This window comes from Nelumbo nucifera, chromosome 2 (assembly GCF_055504915.1).
Source record: "Nelumbo nucifera cultivar China Antique chromosome 2, China Antique-T2T, whole genome shotgun sequence".
Lineage (NCBI taxonomy): Eukaryota > Viridiplantae > Streptophyta > Magnoliopsida > Proteales > Nelumbonaceae > Nelumbo > Nelumbo nucifera.
Genome location: NC_142650.1, coordinates 59,071,006 through 59,092,067, shown reverse-complemented (window position 1 = coordinate 59,092,067; position 21,062 = coordinate 59,071,006). Strand labels below are relative to the sequence as shown.

The window sequence follows — 21,062 nt, the reverse complement described above, 5'->3', positions numbered from 1 at the left end:
ATTTATGAAAGGGGACAATGTCAAACCATAAAATCCACTCTCAACTAAGCCATAAAGCATTTAATATTTGAAGGAAAAAACCTAAAAATTTGAAATTTGCATTGACTGGTTGCATGCAAAGTTCGGTGAAATTTGCCCAAAAATCTCCCGACCTCCTGCAACTGCTTGACAACAGCCATGGCCGTGGCTGCGTCCATGTGACCATGTCCTTAAGCTGAGTTCTGAGCCTTTAACAACACCACCTTGTCACCATCATCATTCATGGCTTCTTCCTCTAAGCTCTGCCACCTTCTCACTCCGCCCACTCTACCAAAGCTGAGAGAATGAGAGAGAGAGGCACAGTAAATAACTTTTGCCGGTAAATCTGTAGATGATTTGGACTACGTGATTCCAACTGGACCTCTCGACAGTTGGCGAGATGACAAAATGAGGTTTGATCAAATCAATTTTGACTTTCGGGTCGAATATTCTTGGTGGGACCCACATCAGACGGGGTTGGTAATTCATAATTGGTTGGCATCCAGTTTTTCAATCCCAGGTTGATGGTCTCATACTCTCATACGCGTCACTCGTAATTATATAGATTCAATTCTATGCCACCCTTGGTTGTCTACGTGGCAGATATTTATTATCCGTTTTCTTCACGGTAGTCCGGATCGGAGACTGGACGACCCCTACCCCTCTTCGCTTGCCACGTGGACAGATTATTTCCCCTAACCCACACCCTCCAGCTGGATTTTCATGTCTTCACGGAAGACGGGGATGGGACTATTGGGATAAGATAAGAATTTATTTGCCACGTGGCGTTGGAGAGTGATGATGACACTTGTGTTACTGTACGAGTCAGACATGTAATGTAAGCAACACCAACTCTAAGTTAGAATCGTCTACAGTTCTACTCGTAAATAAAGTGGGTTCCTACTGCCATACCTTGATTGGCCCTGTATCGTTGGGGAATCGTGGAGGATTTGGAGTGCCAACTCCATCTACAAGTCTCTTTCTTTCTGCTCCTACACAAATCCCTGTCCTGATTATTCTCTTTCGCGCTTTTATTTCCTTTGGAAAGGCACAAATCTCCAATTCGCCACCACCACCCCCACCGGAAAAAACCGCCACCACCGGAAAAAACCACCACCACCATCGTTGCCACTACCACAACTAAGAGTAGTTCAGTTTTCCACAATCCCAGTATAGTGAGAGACATAATGAGTTGAGGTTGGGAGAAGAAGATAGAGTGATTAGAGTAGAGCCGATTATGGGGGCGACGCTCTCCAACTTGACGGATGGGGTGGCGAATGGTTCGACCATCGGACCGGGCCTAGGAGACATACCTGAGAGCTGCGTTGCCTGTGTGTTCATGTACTTGACCCCGCCGGAGATATGCAACCTGGCTCGCCTTAACAGGGCATTTCGTGGTGCCGCTTCCTCGGACTCGGTCTGGGAATCGAAGCTGCCCTCCAATTACCAGGATCTTCTCGACTTGTTGCCTCCGGAGAGGTACCAAAATTTATCGAAGAAGGATATCTTTGCTCTCCTCTCTCGTCCTATTTCTTTCGACGACGGCAACAAGGTTGGTTTTCTGGACCTTCTCTCTTTTAATCCATTTCTTTTTTCTGAGGTTTTGAGCTCTGGAAGAATCATTTTTCTTTTTCTTTTTTCTTTTTCCAGTTCTTATTGATTTGTTTGACTCTGACATGGGTGCTTTCTCAGGAGGTCTGGGTGGACAGGGTTACGGGAAGGGTTTGCATGTCGATCTCGGCAAAAGGTATGGCGATAACTGGTATTGAAGATCGGAGATACTGGAATTGGATTCCTACTGAAGAATCTAGGTTTGTTTCACACTTTTCTTGGTGTTATTAAGTATATAACTATACTTCACTGGTATGATGCATCTCGTAAGCTACCTACAAAGATGTTTATTTTAATTATTACAGATTCGGTTGGTTGTTTCGGTGTTTATTTATCCAATATTTCGTAACTTCTATTTCTGTTCTTTACTTTTTTATAGGATATGTTATAACCTGGGAAATAATGCCACTGATATTTTATGGGAAGGAAAAGAGAAGAAACATATTGATAATTTCCTCACTGTTTGTTACTATTATTGTATGAAGGGTTTGCAAATTAGAACTCCAGCCCCGATCCAGGTGCATTGCATTGTTCAAATTGTTAGGTTATGTTTTTTTTTTAAGCCTTGATGGGCTATGTGATTTCTGGTTCTAGTCTTCACTGACCAAAATTACTAGGTGCTTGATCGGGTTGAGATGGCACATTTATTCAGTTTCTATTGTGGGTTAGTTTCACACTAGTATCTTACCCTAGTTGTTGATCGTAAGCATCTGGGTCCTGCCAATGAACTTGAAAAATGACTAAAAGGGATTGACACGCACATTTAACTTCCAATGCAAAATTGGATCTTTGTGGGGTTTTGATGACCTCATGGTGTAAAGAATGAAAATTGAAATACTGGTTACCTGTGTTTGTGTGTGTGTGGAAGCTCAGATTTTTTAGTTACTGATCTCTAAATTAAGTGGTGGGTGTGCTTCGGCTTTAGGGACACTGCCGGGTTATTTAAACTTTACCGGAAAGCATGCCTTTCATCATCTGGACATGGTGTTAGATATTCCTTGACTGTTTGACTTCTTAATCATAGTTGCCTCACTAAGTGGCTATCTTTTATGTTTTGTTTTCAAAGCCTCACCAAGTGGCTATTGCCTACAGTTAAATTGGTATTCATCAGCAATTTGGCCTTCAAAGTATAAAAACCTAATAGAGGCTTGAGGGATATGAGAAGCTCCAATGCCAGTCTTTTTTTATAAGTTCCAATCTTGTTGGTTCATTAAATCTGTGGTATAAATGTATTCGGATGGGTTCAATGGGTGTTTGTTTTCTGGAGGATTAGGTAAATGGCTGGGGATCTTTTTGACTGCCTTTTGCCATGTGGTGATGGTGTCTTGGGAAGGATGTGGAGCGGGGGATGTTTGTTTGTGGGTCTCAGTGTTGGTGATGCCTTATCACCTTGGGTTGTATCCATCATTTGTTTTCAGTTTTAATGAATTTTCTTTTTATTTACTACCAAAAAAGAGTACAGTTTCTAAAAGGATTAAGAATTCTAACAGTGACATTTGGTGCTATTTCTGGAGGCATTTTCTCAAACCTAATGGAGAAACACATCCCTCTTCAAGATTTTGGTGGTAGTATTATAAAAGGGATGATGGGGGTAACATGCTGCTCTAAGATGGGAGAATATTTGCTTGTGAAAGAAGGGAGGCAGTTGAGAATTTGATGTGTATGGGTGTTGAATGTAATCTCCTGGTGTAAGTTGTATTTAAAAAAAAATCAACTACAGAGGGAATGTCATGCTGTTGGTCTTTGTTTTTTAGGGAAGCTGAGTAGTGAAGGCCCAACAGTTCTTGAAGTTGCTGCCTCGGTGTTTTTCTTTCTGTCATTCTGTGAATGCATATTGGAACTATAGTCCAGACAGATTGCATCTTAGGATTGCAAGTAAAGTGCAGCTAACAGATTAACTTCATTTTGGTCTGCAACTTTATGTTCTCTTCAGAAGTTTTTTTTTCCTTGGTGGTGGCAATACCCCACATTGTCCATTTCCTATGGTTGGTAATTGCTGAGACTCTAGATCAGGGGCTAGGTTTGGCCGTTTGGGGCAGTATGTTTCCTTCACCTATACAGCTCTTTTTCATAAGTCTTCTTTCTGTTTTTGTTCCCACTATTAATGCTTCTGATACCTTGGTATGAGTTAGTACTTTTTCAGTAATAATAAATTATTATAAGAAAAAACTGCAGTACTGAAGTTTTCTTCTTCTGGGTTTTCCTGCATTATTCGGCAGCAATATTGTCAGACTCGGACTGGATAGAAGACTGGAATGCTCACTGGGTCACAGTTTTACCAGTTAACTGGGTGGTTGGCTTGTTCAAACCATGAAAACCATCATTTAAGCAGGACCCAGAAGGGTGACTGGGTTACTAGCTGTCCAGTCCAGTCCAAGCTTGACAACACTGGTGGGCAGCATAGAAGTGAAACAATACATTTGCTATCCTTGCAAACAGTGGTGGAGCCAAGAATTTTCTTTTTGGGGAGTTAAACAAAAAAATGAGATAGGGAGTAGAAGAGGTAAGGTTTGGAGTAAAATGGCCTGAGAATGTTTGGATCTACTACAGATTTTTTTAAAGAAAAAGTAAACAATTTTTTTTTTTTATTTAATTTGGGAATTGGAGGAGCGTTATTGAGTGATCCTTCACATTTAGTTCAAGTTTTGTGGGGAGGGGGGGGGGCAATTAAGGACCCACTTTATTACGTTTTTGACCTTGCCTCCACTTAGTAACCATATAAATAATGGTTTTAACAAAATGTTTGGGGGGGGCCAAGGACCCCTCAACGATATGCTTGGCCCTGACCCTGCTTGCAAAGATGCTGGAGTTCAAAGATGGAGTGAAATTATAAACAGAGAAGGGAATTAAAAGTTTTTGTTATCAAGGTAAGTTGAGGGAGGATCGAAGTTAGAGCCTTGTGCTTCAACTTGATACTGTAACACTAATATTGGGAATTATTTCCCCCTCTTTCTTCTACTAGGTGCTGCCTCCTTTCTAATTCCCCCTTTCTTTCATGGTGGTTAGTACTTTTTCTTTTCTGTTTTCTCGGGGGTGGGGGGAGTGACAAGATACCTTTGAGGATGTCCATATCTTTTGACATATGTTCACATTTTTGATTTGTCACAATGTTGATATGTTTACTCCCTGTGATGGAATGCCCTCTCTCAAATCATAGGTTAAACACTGAATATTGTCTAAACCTACTATTGGAAAACAATGCAGGAGTGGAGAGGGTATCAATATCTTTCTTGACATGTATTCACATTTGGCACAACACTGATACCCTTACTCCCTATGGTGGAGTGCTCTCTCTCAATGTTGACACACCAATGCTTGTTGTATCTGAGAGTGTTGGGAGAAGCATGCATTTTACTAGAATAACTGTAGTGGAGTTTTAGGCATCATACCTAGGAGAATTTGTGTTATACCATGGAGAGAGAAAGCATGTAGGCCTTCTGTAGGAGTTGAGAGAAGTCTTGCTCAAAGCAACAAACCTAGAAGCACTTCATTTACCTTGGAAAAGAATGCATGAGATGGATATGTTGTTCATGCATATACATATATGTATGTATATGTCAGCTCTTTAATTTTCATTAACCAAAATAAAGCAACTAGGCGTCGTTCTAGGTGACTAAACGCCCTCCTAGGTGACAAAAATGACAAGGAAGGTGCCTTTTATAATGTCATTTATATTGTTGTATCTTATTAATATGTGTGTTAATACATTTTATTGTATGCTATATATATATATCATTTATACTTTGTTTTAATGTTTTACTATTGAAATTTAAAAGATCACAGGGTTTTGAGGAGAGAAAAAGAAAGAAGGAAAGAAGGAAAGAAGGAAAGAAGGAAAGAAAGAACAGATGTATAGGGAAGTTCTTTTTTTCTATTCTCACACACTCTCTCTTCAATTAAATAAATAAGAAATTCCATCCTTTTTTTTTTCTATTTTACTTTCTATCTTGAATATTTATCATATTAAGGTAATAACTTTCTTTAAAATTGATATGAAATTGCTCTATTAAATACTTATTATGGTAGTATTATTTTGAAAATAATGAAATTAATATATGTAAAAGATTTTTTATCTTTTAGATTTGCCACATTTTTAGAGGAAATTAATGTTCTTAATAAAGAGAATTGCTATTTTTTCAATTAAGTTACATGCCGAATGGTATCTAAAACTAGGGAACTAGCCAAAAGTTAGTTCTTTATATTATAAAATTCTTATCACCTAGGCAACTAGACGCCCCAGTGTTGCCCAGAATCGCTTAGATGCCTTGAAAACTATGGTGAATGCAAACTAGTTTTAATGTGACCTATGCTTTTCTACAAAGATACCCCTGGTGGTCTAGTTTTCCAAAAATTCGAGATTCCTAGCTGAGATGACTAGTTGCAGGGTACTATTAGAGTGCCTTGGAGGATAGAGTTGCAAATGGAATGGATCAGATTTTAATCAGATATTAACCAGATTCAAGTTTGTTCCATTGACATTTGGATTTCAATTGAATCTTATCCTTCAGATTTAGATTGGATTTGAATGTTGTATATCCTTAATAAATTAAAATAAAATTGACGAAAATATTATATGAGATTTAATCTCATATTGCATGGAATTGTTGTTTTATCTTTTTTATTTTAAAACTTCCTTTCCCTTTTTGGGGAAGTAAACTTCCCCAATATTAGGTGTAGGAGTTCGTTCCTTGTGCATTGCATTCTGTTCCTTAGTTTTTAGGTTCCCCCCAATGTTTTAGAAAATGTAGGAGGTGTACCTCCAGGTGAGGCACTAACAAAATGCATGGAAGTGTAAATATGAGTTTTATGCCTCTTGCATACAAGCAAATAGAAAAGCATACACCTCATTTCAGGCATGCACTTCTATCATACCTCATACATCCCACTCTTTTTTTAAAAGAACAAATAAAGGATGTCGTCATGCTTAATTATTGGTTTTATATTTGAATGTGATGGTTTCATTACTAGAAATTTTTAACTATTGTTTTTTTTTTTCTAATTTTCTGATTTCCTTCATTTTTAGGAAATTTCACCATTTTCTTATTTATTTATTTTAATATTATTAATTAAAAACATAGGGTTTTGCATTTTTGTTTATGCATCATGCATCAGGAAGAATGCCTTTTGTTACACTTCACATTTTAAACATCAGGAAGAATGCCTTTTGGGTATCTATTTTTTCTTTTCTTTCTCTTCCATCTCTTAATGCAAAATCCATATTAGCAAACCTATATCACACATAGTTTGACTCAATGTATTCAGGCTTCCTAGGTCATGTCTAGGCATTTTCGCCTTCTTAGCAAGGTGTGGCTGCCTAAGAAATAAAACAATAATTTTGGGGGTGATCAGGGCTGGGATTTTGGGCCTACATGACACTGTGCCCTGTGTACAATGAATATCTGTCCAGATATTATAAGCTACAGAAACAGAGATTACAAAAAGAAATCAAGATTCAACAGATCCTGTCTTGATATTCCTTTGAAGAGCCTATGGTTGGTCAGCCAACATCTTGTAAACTCTACAGATATATTTATTACTTTCTTCACAAGTTCCTTTCCAACTCAAAGATGCAAGAATTCCTCTTCACCATGCAGACCACAGAACAGCTAGTGGAATGATGATCCACACATCTCTTTGTTTTCTGTTTAAACCCTTCAAAACCCAACTGGCCTTCAGAGCCTTAATTATATCTGGCGTACACCATCGTAATTGGAAGGCCTTTGGGTAACGTGACCGGACCTTGTTGGTGAACTCACACTGTATAAAAAATAATTTGAGCTGTCATCCACCATCATACAAAGGCCTACAAAATTTAAATATGCCATATATACATTTTATATTATATAACAAAGTATGCATCCATGTGAGAAAGAAATTGGCTAAAACATAGACTAAGACATAAAGTTAGTTCCATGAATTCTCTTTTTGAGGGTCTGATCATAGGGATGTCAGTGGTTCAGGTTAAGTGTAAGTAGGGATGCAAACAGATCGGATTGGATTCGAACCAGGGTATATCCGAATCCAATCTGACAGTGCAAACATCCGATCGAATCGGATCTCACAAACATAGACTTGAATTCGAATCCGTTAATAATGTCGGATATCCAAATATGATCCGACCCAATTTAATTAATGAAAAATTTAAAAAATAAAACAGTTTATATAAAGAAAAAACAAAAAATACAAGTATTTTCTTTAACTATTTTCATCACACACATACATACATGTGTTTTATAAATAAATAAATAATATAACAAATACAAAAATGCAATATAAACATATTTATAAATAAACAACATGTATATATAAATAAATAAATAAACAACATATCTATGTGTGTGTCTGTATGTATGAATGTATGTATGTATGTATGTATGTATGTATGTATGTATAAATAACATATATATCAGATTAGATCTTTTTGGATCTGATAGGGGGTCGACCTGATTTTCAATCAGATCGAAAATCCGACAAGAGTATATCTATTGTGGATGCATTCGTGGGAAGAATTACCGCCGCCGGCAGCAGCAGTGAGGGGGGGCCCACACAGCAGCTTATCTTGCCACATCAGCTCTTCTTGCCAGTTCGCCAATAGTTTACTTATTCCAGTTCTGTCCTTACTTATCTAGTTCTGTCCTTACTTATCTATTAGAGGTAGGAACTGAGTTCTGTTAGAAGTAGGAGTTTTGTTCTTACTTATCTAGTTCTGGTCTTACTTATCTATTAGAGATAAGAACTGAATTCTGTTAGAAGTCTGTTAGAAGTAGGAGTTTGATTTAAAGTTGGATTGTCCTAGCTTAGTCGAATGGAGTAAGGAGTCTCCTCTTGTAATCTCCTATTTAAGGAGCTGTGATTTGGGAATAAAGTATTCAGTTTCCAGTCAAGAGAAGAGTGAGGAGAGTTCAGGTGGTCTCTTGGACAAATCACCCATTCGGTTTTCCACAATAGGGTTTGCATGCAAGGGAAGGCGCAAGGGGAAGCAAGAGGTTCTCCCCGTGGACCGACCCGTGACGAGTTCCTACGCCCGGGCCCATAACATTATGGTATTAGAGCCTACCGTCATGGGGGAACAGGAGCCGCTGTCTTCCAGGGTCCACGAACTGGAACATAGGCTCGCAGAAACCAGCATGGAGGTTCGTGAAGTCAAGGATGATGTCCGGGAGCTGTGACGCCTGCTGGAAGCATTCCTCTCCAACAAGGACAGAAGTTCTGAGGGAACCACCACCACAAACAGTTGCCATCCGGACTGGGTAGAGACGTCCAGCGAACAGCAGATCGCTGCCCCGATAGCTGCAGTTATTCCCAAGTATAGCCGGCTGGAATTCCCATCTTACAACGACACCGGAGACCCGTTAGGATGGCTGTATCGCTGTGAACAGTTCTTCCGTAATCAGCACACTGATGACAAAGATAAGGTCAGTCTGGCCACCTTCCACCTATCAGAAGAGGCGCAACTCTGGTTCTACCGACTGGTGCAATAAGAACCCGGGCTCAGTTGGGGGCAGTTTAAATCATATTGTCTCCTCAGGTTCGGACCACCGTTGACAAGCAACCCGCTGGGCGAGTTAATCAACCTCAAGCAAACTGGAACCGTGGCAGAATACCAACGCCAGTTCCAAACCCTTCTCGCCAGAGCAACCTCGGTTCGCGCAGATCAGCAAGTCGATATGTTCACTGCGGGGCTAGCAGAACCCCTAAGAGTGGACGTGGAGATGCAACACCCTCCCAACCTGGTCACAGCCATGAACCTAGCACGCGCCTTCGAATGCAAACTGCAACTCAGCCACGGAACCTTCAGTATGGGGCGGCCTCCATCAGCATGGGCATCCCCGGAACCACTCGGAATGGCTCCATATCCAGCAGCCAGCCAAGAACGGAAGCCACAGACGAGCACCAATTCCAGATCAGCATCCAGAGTGGGGAGTAGCGTCGTTACACCCCCTATTAAGCACTTGTCCAGGGCTGAGATGGCAAAACGCAGGGCGAGGGGGCAATGTTTTAATTACGATGAACTCTACTCAGCAGGGCACAAGTGCAAGAGACTTTTCTGCCTCCTGGTGAAACAAGAGGAAGATGAGGATGAACCCCCTTCATTGGAACCCGATCCAGGAGGGCAAAGTCATTCCACCTATCCGGGATTCCTTTGACGGTGTTTCCCGACACCCATCCTGAATTCGAGCTTGAGGACAAGCTCGTAGTCCAAGAGGGGAGTAATGTTGTGGATGCATTTGTGGGAAGAATTACCGCCGCCGGCAGTAGCAGCAGTGAGGGAGGGCCCACACAACAGCTTATCTTGCCACATCAGCTCTTCTTGCCAGCTCGCCAATAGTTTACTTATTCCAGTTCTGTTGTTACTTATCTAGTTCTGTTCTTACTTATCTATTAGAGGTAGGAACTGAGTTCTGTTAGAAGTCTGTTAGAAGTAGGAGTTCTATTCTTACTTATCTATTAGAGATAAGAACTGAGTTCTGTTAGAAGTCTGTTAGAAGTAGGAGTTTGATTTAAAGTTGGATTGTCCTAGCTTAGTCGAATGGAGTAAGGAGTCTCCTCTTGTAATCTCCTATTTAAGGAGCTGTGATTTGGGAATAAAGTATTCAGTTTCCAGTCAAGAGAAGAGTGAGGAGAGTTCGGGTGGTCTCTTGGACAAATCACCCATTCGGTTTTCCACAATAGGGTCTGCACGCAAGGGAAGGCGCAAGGGGAAGCAAGAGGTTCTCCCCGTGGACCGACCCGTGACGAGATCCTACGCTCGGGCCCATAACAATATCTGAATCCGACAAAATAGGATCTGATTTCAGATCGGATCGGATCATGATCCGACCCATTTGCACTCCTAGTGGTAAACCTGCATTGACCCACCTCTATTGAGTTAAGGTCAGGTAAGCTTTAATTCAGTTTGAGACTGCCCGGCTGCTCCCATAGTTTTCAAGGTGCCAAGGCGAGGCTAGGTGACAGGGGGGTGCCTTGTCGCCTGGGCGATGGATTTTTTAAAGTGAAAAATACATATCCTAGGTAATTCCCTAGGTTCCATAACCATCTTTCCTTAATAACTATCCATAATTTTGATAAGAAAATTATAAACTTCATGTTTATGTCTAGAAAATCAACATATTTATGAGAAGAAAAAGAAGAAAGAAAAGAAAGAAGAAAAGAAAAGGTGGAAGAAGAAGAAGTGGAGGAAGAAATGTGTTGATTAGACAAAACTTTAAGTTTTTCCCTTACTTATTGGTTCAAATTCTGAAGTCTTTGAGGGGTTCAATACAGCAGTTAGTAATGTTTGTGTTGATTAAACCCTAACAAATAAGAAAATAATAATAAGAAATTAGTTATAAACACAAAAAATGAATATTTTTGTTTAATAATGTCTATTTTATAATTATAATCTCAAAAAAGTAACAGTATAAAAGTATTTTATAAGACAAAATACAAAACTGCTAGGTGACTGGGCGAGGCGAGCCTCCAAGGGCGCCTTGTCGCCTAGGCATCGCCTTGACAACTATGGCTGCTCCTGTGCCAAACCTGACCATTGACATGTTGTATTGGAACATTTATGAAAAATAGCCTTTGTTGAGTATAGTGTACTATTTGCATAGTAGGTTGGATTCTGTATGGATTCCTGTTTTTTCAGACGTGTAGGGTTGGGTTCATGTTGGAGTGTCATTGGGTTGAGTTTGGGTTAAGATGAACCAATACTAAACCCATCCTGTTGATATCTCTATGTTTGGCAGGTTATACCTCTTCTTTTGGTCCACTGGTGGGTACCTAGGTGGTAGAGTAAAAGAAAAAAAATCTTCATTAAACAACCTAATAAGGTGTTTAAGCAACACCAACAGAAAGTCAGAAACTAGTCAAAAAAAAAAAAAAGGAAAACAGAATTACAATTTTGTAGATCCAGCACTCCCATAATCTCTCCCCTACATCTGCTCAATTGACCTGAGCAAAATCTGGTTGTACCATCACCCAATCTCCACTGATTTGCCTATGCCCGCCACCAGCCTTTCTATGTTCCTGACTTTGTTCTCGAACAGTCTTTTGTTCCTCTATTGGGATTCATCCTTTCAGCATGTTTTCTTTGGCAGCCAGCCTGTTTTTTCTTTTAAGAGCCCGTCTATTTTTTTCCTCTTTTTTTTTTTTTACCTTTTCCTTCTTTATACTAAATAAAATATTCTCAGTTATTGATAAAAAACATAAAAGAATAAACAGAACACTCCATTTCTATAAAGTGTTTTCCAGTGTATTTACAACTGAATCAACTGATTTCTGAATGCCATGTAAAGAAGTATTAGAAAATTTTTCAGTGGCAGCATATAGGAAATTTATAGAGAACTATGGCAGAAAAACCTGATACTCTAAGTGTAGATAGTACAAGTTATGCACTCATGCTTATTTCAGAATATCTTAAAATCATAGGTCTAATTCAGAAATACTTCATATAAGAAATTAATTATATCATGATATGTTCTTAAAAGGAGATAATAAACACACTACTTACAAACTTGACAATGCAGTTGTCAATGTGGCAAGGTGGTACAAGACATCAACTTGGTTCCTGTCATCTAGGCAAATTTTTTTTTTGGATCAGCAAGATAAAATTCCTTTATTAATGTCTGAGATAAGATACAAGTGTTTTAGCTACTCAGTAGCCCAGAATGCATCAGAATACAGCTTGCCCCCAATACTTAGGTTTCTCAGCTGTCTGTTTTACCACTAACAGATTACAACATTGCCCAAAATAAAGTAGATCTATCAGCTCCCTGTTTTGCTAGGACATCTGCCCACACATTTGCTGTCCTTTTAACCCAGCCAAAATTAGTGTTCAAGCTCTTTGCAAGAAGGTCAATTTCCCTAAAAGCAAATCTGTATTTCCAAGGGGCTGAGTTGATTTTCTTAGCCCAAGAAATAACCAATAAAGAGTCTCCTTCTACTTCCAGCTCTCTAATTCCTAGCTGTACTTCCAATTTCAGTCCTTGTAAAAGAGCCATTATCTCAGCTTTAGTTGAGTCTCTGAATTCAATTGGTCCTGAGAACAAAGCCACTACAACTCCTTGACGGTTTCTAAAGAATCCCCCTATACGGCTATACCTGCCCTCCCCGGATTGCCAAAGGAGCTGCTGTCAAAGTTTCGCTTTAGTTTATTTGGCTCCAGAGGTTTCCATTCCATTCTCATAACTTCTTTATGTGTATCTGTGTACACCATTGCAGCCCATTTCCATAACAAGTTATTTGTAGAGACATGTCTGAAGGGTTCCAATGTTTTTGCCCAATGTGCAGATCTTACTTTAATGGTTTCAATCACTTCTTCTCATTGAAGATCCTTTGGTTTCTTTCTTCCCATATAGTCCAAACCAAAGCTGCTCTTGTTATTCTCCACAAACATTCCCCTTTTTTCTGTTGCCTCAAGAAATTGGAGTTGAACAAACTAACCACATCCTATGGGTGAACCCATTTGCAACCAAAGAGAGAGCAAAAGTATTCCCAAATGCAAGTCACAAAAGAACAGGAGATTAGTAAATGAGGAAGGGCCATCTAGGCAAAGTTTTGTAGCAAAGTAGATCCAACAAATGGAAAATTTTCTAATTTCTTCTTAAGGCTGTGTTTGGCGAGGCTTCTTGCCTCTAAACAGGCTTTTTTCAAAGTGCTTCTAAAAAAGTGCTTAAAAACCACTTGGTAAGGTGCTTTTTGCCATGTTTTTTAATGAAAAATGCACTTTTTTGACAACATTGCTTGGTTCAGAACAGGCCTTTTCCAATATAAAGGCAACATTACCCCCAATAAGCACTTAAAAACTGCTTGGTAAGGTGCTTTTTTGCCATGCTTTTTCTAATGAAAAATGCTTTTTTTGACAACATTGCTTGGTTTAAAAACAGGTTTTTTCCAATATAAAGACAATATTACCCCCGATCGTGTATAATCCTAAAAAAATGTATAAATACCATTTTATGCCCATAAAATGCCATTTTCTTAGCTGCCAACAAAGAAAACCACTGTTGGATGCATTTCATTCAAAACAAACAATGATAGAAGAAGAAAAAATAAAGAAGAGAGATGGAATGGTGGGAATTGACATTCGATCAATGTTTTAAGGTAAAAAACAAGAAAAAACGATTGGAAATCGTACCTGGTTGTAGCTTGCTGCTGCTGCAAGTTCAGAGAGAGAGAATAGGAAGAGGAAAGTAGGGAAGAAGATGAGGCAAAGGTTTTAGAAGATGGGGTATTTTTGGTATTAAGAAATGTTTAAATATGCAAAAATGAGATAGATAATATTGATTCAGAAACTGAGGTAAACAACCAAGCATACATTAAAAAATTAGAATTTATAACATTTAACTTACATAAACTACTATTATTTGCCATTCTTTCATAATAAAAATACAGAAAAGAAACATCTAAAGCAATTGAGCAATAGTGAACAAGAACAACATCATAACCAACACAAAAGTTGTTCATATAGCAAATTAAAATTCTAAATTCTTGATTAAAATATTAACAAGAATTAGGAGAAACAGTACTATACTTAGCTCCATGCATTCAACAAGTGTTAATTTATTCATATTAGAGTTACTAAGTGTGTGTGGCACACATTACAAGATCTTGGACAGAAGTAGCACAATCTTCAAGAGTGAAAGAGAGTAAGGATGTAATGGAAACCTCTAGATGGTAACAGAATTAAACTGAATTTTGGTGGAAGCTCCTTTGGAAATCCGGGACTGCCAGGTATTGGGGGAGTAATCAGAAATTCTGAAAGGAGAATATTAGCTTTATTCTCTGGATCGATTGGCATGGGAAACTCTCTAAAAGCTGAGTTAATGGCATTGTTACAAGGACTGAAGATAGCTAAGCAACTAGGAATGAGGCATATTGAGGTTGAAGGGGACTCCAAGGTGATCATATCTTGGGCTAAAAACAATAGCAGTACTCCGTGGACTTTCAAACAAGTGATAAGGGAAGTGGAAAAGGTTGCAAGGGAGGTAGAGACTGAATTCAAATGGGTTAGAAGGAGTGCAAATGGGCTAGCTGATTATCTTGCTAAACAAGGGGCTTTGAGGCAACAATTGTTTTGGGCTGCAATGTAAAGAGGGACAAAAATATGTAATAGTGTGGGAGTTCTAATCCCATACACAAAGTTGTAAAACTTTATTAACTGACAAAAATATGTAATAGTGTGGGAGCTCTAATCCCATACACAAAGTTGTAAAACTTTATTAACTCTAATTTCAAATAAAATTCTTCTTTGCTGATACAAAATAAAAAGTGTGTGGCACACACACATAGAAAGTGGTACATGAAGAAAAAAGACAGGTCTCATGTGGATAAGGGGGAATCTAAAAGAAAGTTGGGGCAAGTCCCCTGTTTTCCAACAAATACAGCCATTATAGATGATGATAAAAAAGATAATGGGGTGAAGGCCTTGTTTTAAAACACGGAGGCGTGATGCGAGGCATTTCACTACCTAGAGGCGTGAGGCATAGTTCAAAACGCAAGAGGCATAAGCCTCCCGAACACATGGAGGCGTGAGCCTCCTTAAGAGGGGGGGGTTAGGAGGAAGAAGGAAGAAGGGGAGGAGGATGAAGAGGAAGGGGGATCTCATTGTTTCTTTATTTTAATAAAAATCTTTTATATTAAGAATAATAAAGATGCATAACATTAGTTGAAAGGGGGGGTCTTGTCGAAGCGGAGGCAAGCGAGCGAAGTGGGCTGGGGGCAAACCACTTTCTTTCCTTCCCTTTCCTTTTCTTTTATTTATTTTTTTATTTTTGATGAATAATAATAAATTTATTGATTCAGAAGCAAATTTAGAGTGAGTTCATACATCATCCCAGCAAGAGGCGCGAGCTGCAGCCTCTCCTTGAATCTTACAAGTAAACTAGGAAAGAAAAACAAGAATCACAATTGAGCCCAAAATAATTCTTCCCTATTTACCCCTTGCTTAGCTAACATATCTAACAAAGTATTTGCTGATCCCCCACCCACTTTACAGTGACCAACATATTCCTTGTTAACCAACTGAATTTCTTCATTTCATTCTTGTATCGCCACATAGCCTCTTCAGAAATTTTCAACCAACCCACCACCACTTTGGAGTCCCCCTTGATTATTAGTTGTTGTACCCCCAGCTGGTTTGCAAATTGCACCCCTTGTACAGCAGCTAAAAGTTCTGCCCTGATGGAGTTCCCAAATCCCAAGGGACCTGAGTAAAGCAACAAAATCTCTCCCTTCGCATTTCTCAAAGCACCCTGCATTCCGGATAAACCTAGATTACCCATGCTACTTCCATCAAAGTTCAACTTTAGTGAGCCTTCGGATGGAGGAGACCAGCTTGTAATTGATTTGTCCTTTAGAGATGAACACCTTGCTACTGCTAACCAATTTCTCCAAAGGTCATTAAAGGAGAATTGATGAAAGATTTCCAAGGTCTTCAGCCAATGTATTGCCCTATTCAACACACAGTCTTTCAAATCCTGGCTGCTCCTTTCCTTTTCTTGAAAGATTCTAAGATTTCTTTCTTCCCAAAGAGTCCAAATCAAAGCAGTACGAGCACATCTCCACATAATTCTCCCTATTTTTGTAGGCCAATAAAAGGTAGAATGGTTGAAGAGCATGTGAACTTCTGCTAGTAGACTCCAACTACTCCCAAACAATGAAATTAGCCAAGCCCAAAGGTCTGTAGAAAAGGGACAAGAAATTAATAAATGGTAACAATCCTCCCCGTGAGCTCTACAGAGGATACACCAATTAGGGGAAATACAGAGGAAAGGTCTTCTCTTTTGTAGGTTATCTAAAGTGTTTACTTTCCCATTTAATACTTCCCAACAAAATGCCAAAAATTTTGGGGGAACTGGCCTACACCAAATTTCTTTTGACGGAAAGGGTTGGTGAGTAGAAAGTTGAGAGATGGACTTGAAGAAAGAAGCACAAGTGAAGGTTCCATTGGGTCTAGGAGTCCAAACCCTCTTATCTGGCTTGGAGGGATCCAAACAAACCTGATTAAGACAACCAAGCAACGCAGAAAGACAATCAATTTCATCATCCCTATGATCTCTACGAAACCCAAAATCCCAAGTAGGATCTAAGGGTGTTCCCAAAGGTGAGACAAATTTTGAGACCACCTCTTTTTTGTACAAAGAAATAGAAAAAAACGAAGGGAACAAATCCTTTAACAGTGTGTCTCCTACCCAAATATCCTCCCAAAAATGGACAAAGTTGCCAGAACAAACTTCATACCTGATAAAATTGAGGAATTGAGCAAGCTAACCTAGCAGCACCTTTTCTTTTATTTCCTTTTCTCTTTTTTTCCTTCTCTTTCTTTTTCTTTCCCTTCCCTTTCTTTTCCTTTCCTTTTTTTCTTTTTTCTTTTTTCTTTTTTTTTTTCTGTTTTTTTATATAAGATGTGCATGAGGCATATGCCTCATGAAAAAAGCGCATGAGGCGTATGCCTTAGAGGTGTCAGCGCCTTTGGCATATGCCTCAGGGCATTTTGGGAGCGCCTTGCCTGGAGGCACACCTCCAAGCGTATGCCTCCCACGCCTTTTAAAACACTAGTTCGACTTATTCCTTTAATTCTTCTTGTCTAAACAAATTTGACTCCTTTAGTATTCTATACATAGTGCAGCTACACATGTTCATGTGCCAGATATGATACATGGGGAACTTGCTTAGCCAATTTATTTCCTAGATAGGTAGCTCATCGCCAAGGCATGAACCAACAACCAAGAATTATAGGTGGGTGCCCTATGTGAATCAAGAAAGGTGTATTGTCAACTTGGCCCAGCATGATGCATTTTTGCCTAGGTGATGCCTTGATGACTATGATTTATCCAAGTTTGGTAGCAGAACCATGACACAAAATCTTAGCACTAGTGGAGTTAGTCAGAATATAGTTGTCATCAGAAGATGGGGGAGGGGATTATTTTCTCTCTTTCTATTTTGTTTAATCTATAATGTTTCAGATGTTATATTTTAGACATGTGATTTTGAAAAATTTTTTAAGTTTACTATGAATTCAGCCTGCAATTTAGTGTTCTCTTGGCTTCTTTAACGACCAATAGTTCCAACCAAAAACTGTGATTTCATTGCTTCTGGTATAAACTGATGGATTAGAATTATTATTATTTTTTCAATATATAAATATCATAAAGTTCAATCTGAAATTTTTTGATTTGCCTTTAAGATTTTTTTTTCTTATTTTCTACTTGATATATGTCTCAAAAAGATGAGGGTCCTGATGGTTACACATCATACATCTGAGGTTGCCAGTGCTACAGAACTTGCCTTTGTCTTTTAAGACATTTATTTTGGCTGAAACTATTTCAAAATTCCATTTTATAAAAGAAGCATCAAGCATAATTGGAAGCTTCATGTAATAATATCTTCTAAAGAAACTTATATCAGCCTAGTTGGTCAAACTTGTAGCCAGTACGAGTAAATCATATCATGCACATTCAGGAGTATTTTATGAGGCACAGTGTGGGATCCACTGTCCACCCACAGAATATATTCCTGTGTGCAGAGTCAGCACATTTTTATCAGATACAAGTTTGACCAACTTGTACCAAGATTTTGTGTTTTAATCCTTTGTACCTGTAACCCCTTTTCTAGAAAGAATCTTAAGGGTTTTTTATGGCATTTGAGCTGCAACAATTTTTCCCTTATTTAAAATTTCTCTATAAAAGTTTTGGGAGGGAAGTAGACTTGAGATTCAGCAACTCTAAACTATTTGATCTTGAACAGAACTGTGCAAGAAGCCTAAGCGGCTTCAACAAGTTCTCTCAACTCTGCAGCCTGAAGTTGATACATTGCTTGCAGTGGCATAAACTAATTTTTATTATTTGTGTTTTTAGCACTCAAATCAAACTATTTAAGATTCAGTGAAATTGTTTTGATTACTCTTTCCCGAGAAATAATATAGTCAAAATTGGAATCTTGATTAGCAAACAGCAAAGTGTGCCACTTTTTTCTTTATTTTTTATTTTTTTTTATTGGTAGCAATGGAGTTTTATTATATTAAAGATAAAAAATGACATACAAAAGTGTCCTACTTTTAGTTTGGAAGTAATAGCGACTTAGCAAAGTATGAATGTTTAAAATTTTTTAATGGAGACTATAGTTTGGAACCTAATATCAGAACTAGAGCCAAAGTCTGTTTGGTGTTCTATATACCAAAAAATGAAGAACCTAATGGTCATATTCATCGCAGAGCAAGAGGATCTAATGATCACTCTTCTTTAAACAGCACACAGATCAGTGGTGTTGTTCTTGAAAGCCATACACTGAGTATTGGAGTTACATTTGTCATCCATGTGCCAAATTGGTGTATTATTCTCAAAAGGTTACTGATAAATGATATTATGCATTTTCGGTTGAGAGTTTTGTGATTACAAGTCCACTCTCAACAGCTTGTTGACCATTCAGTTGTACTGCCCACCTCATTGCCAGAGGAAGACAAAAGAGGCACTTGGAAGCTCTTAATTATCAGATAAGCCTCTTGGAAGCTCTTAATTATCAGATAAATTGAAATTGTTATTGTTGTTCTAATAGCGTATTGTTTCTCATCATGTTTTCTTTAAGCATAAGCAGCTTTTGCTGACATATTGGTGAAAGGTGCATGGATAGTTTTACTCCATTTGTTTTGTTTTTGTTTTCTTGATAAAAATTGTTATGTGGTGAAGAAATGATAGTTAATGTCCATTGATGTTATTATTCAACTTCCTGGTTTGGTGTGCACCTAGAAGTTTTGATTTCTGGTAAGCTTCCTTGGGATCTGATGGCACTGAACTTATTGATTCTGATAGACCTTTGTTTGGTATTAATGCTTACTTCTTCTTCATTACATTTTATAAAATGCTGTTCATGCACATAGGCTGAAGCTTCATCTAATATTGTTATTGTCTGCAGATTCCATGTGGTGGCCTACTTGCAGCAAATATGGTGGTTTGAAGTGGATGGAGTCATCAAGTTTCCTTTTCCTGCTGGTGTTTACACTTTGTTATTCAGGCTTCACCTAGGTAGATTTTCGAAAAGATTGGGACGACGTGTGTGTAATTTTGAGCACACTCATGGTTGGGATATAAAGCCTGTACGATTTGAGCTATCCACATCTAATGGCCAACAAGCATTTTGTGAGTGCTGTTTAGATGAACCTGAGAAGGATGATGCAAATGGCAATAGTAAGCGTGGATGCTGGATAGAATACAAAGTAGGCGAGTTTATTGTCAGTGATTCAGATCCTGCCATAGAAGTCAGATTTTCCATGAAACAAATTGATTGCACACATTCCAAAGGTGGGATATGTGTAGACTCTGTGTTTATTATTCCTAATGATTTGAGAAAGAGAAGATTAAAGGTTTAGGTTTTGAAGTAACAAGCATCATGGCATGTATTGTCAAGATCCTGATTTGGGTGTGATATACAACTCATACTTGTAATGATTACTGTTCAGAGGATGACATGGTATCCGTTTTTGGAGTATGTACATGTTCTCAATGGTTTATGATTTTTTACTTTATTTGACCCAGTTTTGTTTATTTTGTCACATTATTGAAGATAAAATGAAAAGAATTTACTTAGGTTAATCGACTTGCTTTTGGCACAGATACTCTGTTAATCTTAGCTGGGAGCACAGATACTCTATTAATCTTAGTTGGGAGAACAAATATAAATTATGTCTTTTTTTTTGCCATAGCATGTGTTTGAGTGATTTGGTATTCAGTTTGCTGGTTTTAGTGGAAGAGTGGGTCAGAGATTGGATGGTCCGAGTGATCCAGATCCTGGATTGATCAGTCTGGATTTTGCCTGTCTTGGGTCTTGAATCATTAGTTTCAAGCAAATATGCTCAGAAAATTAACATCAATGACATGGAATTTAAGAAAAAAAAATGACAGATGGAATTTAGCAAAGATGAATTTTAGCTTCAATTGGAACTTAAATCAAGGTTTATTTGGATACCATATTCAACAGGGGAATTTTGTCCAAATGCACTGAAACTATCCAACATTGCAGGAGTAGGAAGACAGAGGCAGCAACATTTTGTGGCGTTTCCTCAGTGGCTCTTTGATTTGTGTGCCATACAGACATTTCAAATGTCCCCACCTCTTTTTGTGTGCAACTGGTGGACGGATGGGGAGTTTGCTGTTGGCTGTTTCGATGCTTTTGGCATCCCAATTATGATGTAGGATGTTTGGAGTAAAACTTTTCATCTCCAACGAATCTTCCGCTGAGTTGTTTTGACTTTTCTGAGCCACGAAATGACGGTGGTGTCTATGCTGTCTTGGTCATTTTAGCATCTCCACCCAACATTCCCTGTTTATATTAGGAATGGACCTAATCTGGGAAGTATACATTGATTGTTTGTTTGTTTGAACAATGAAGTGAACAGGGTCCAAGATGCTAGAAAATCTTATTTTTTTTCTTAAATGAGAGCTATACTGGGTTCATCT

The 21,062-nt window shown here is 38.5% G+C and overlaps 1 protein-coding gene across 2 annotated transcripts; it reads left to right on the top strand.

The window, feature by feature from the left end:
• Nucleotides 1-885: 885 nt before the first annotated feature.
• Nucleotides 886-21,062, top strand: PP2-A15 (phloem protein 2-A15). Of its 2 annotated transcripts, XM_088898633.1 has the most exons (4): nt 886-1,570; nt 1,711-1,829; nt 19,522-19,907; nt 20,626-21,062. In XM_088898633.1, exons 1-4 carry the CDS (start codon nt 1,256-1,258, stop codon nt 20,796-20,798), a joined length of 993 nt encoding a protein of 330 aa, XP_088754759.1. In that variant the 5' UTR covers nt 886-1,255; the 3' UTR covers nt 20,799-21,062. The 2 variants fall into 2 exon arrangements, with proteins under 2 accessions (XP_088754759.1, XP_010278273.1); XM_010279971.3 differs by lacking the exon at nt 20,626-21,062 and having other exon boundaries at nt 19,522-20,198.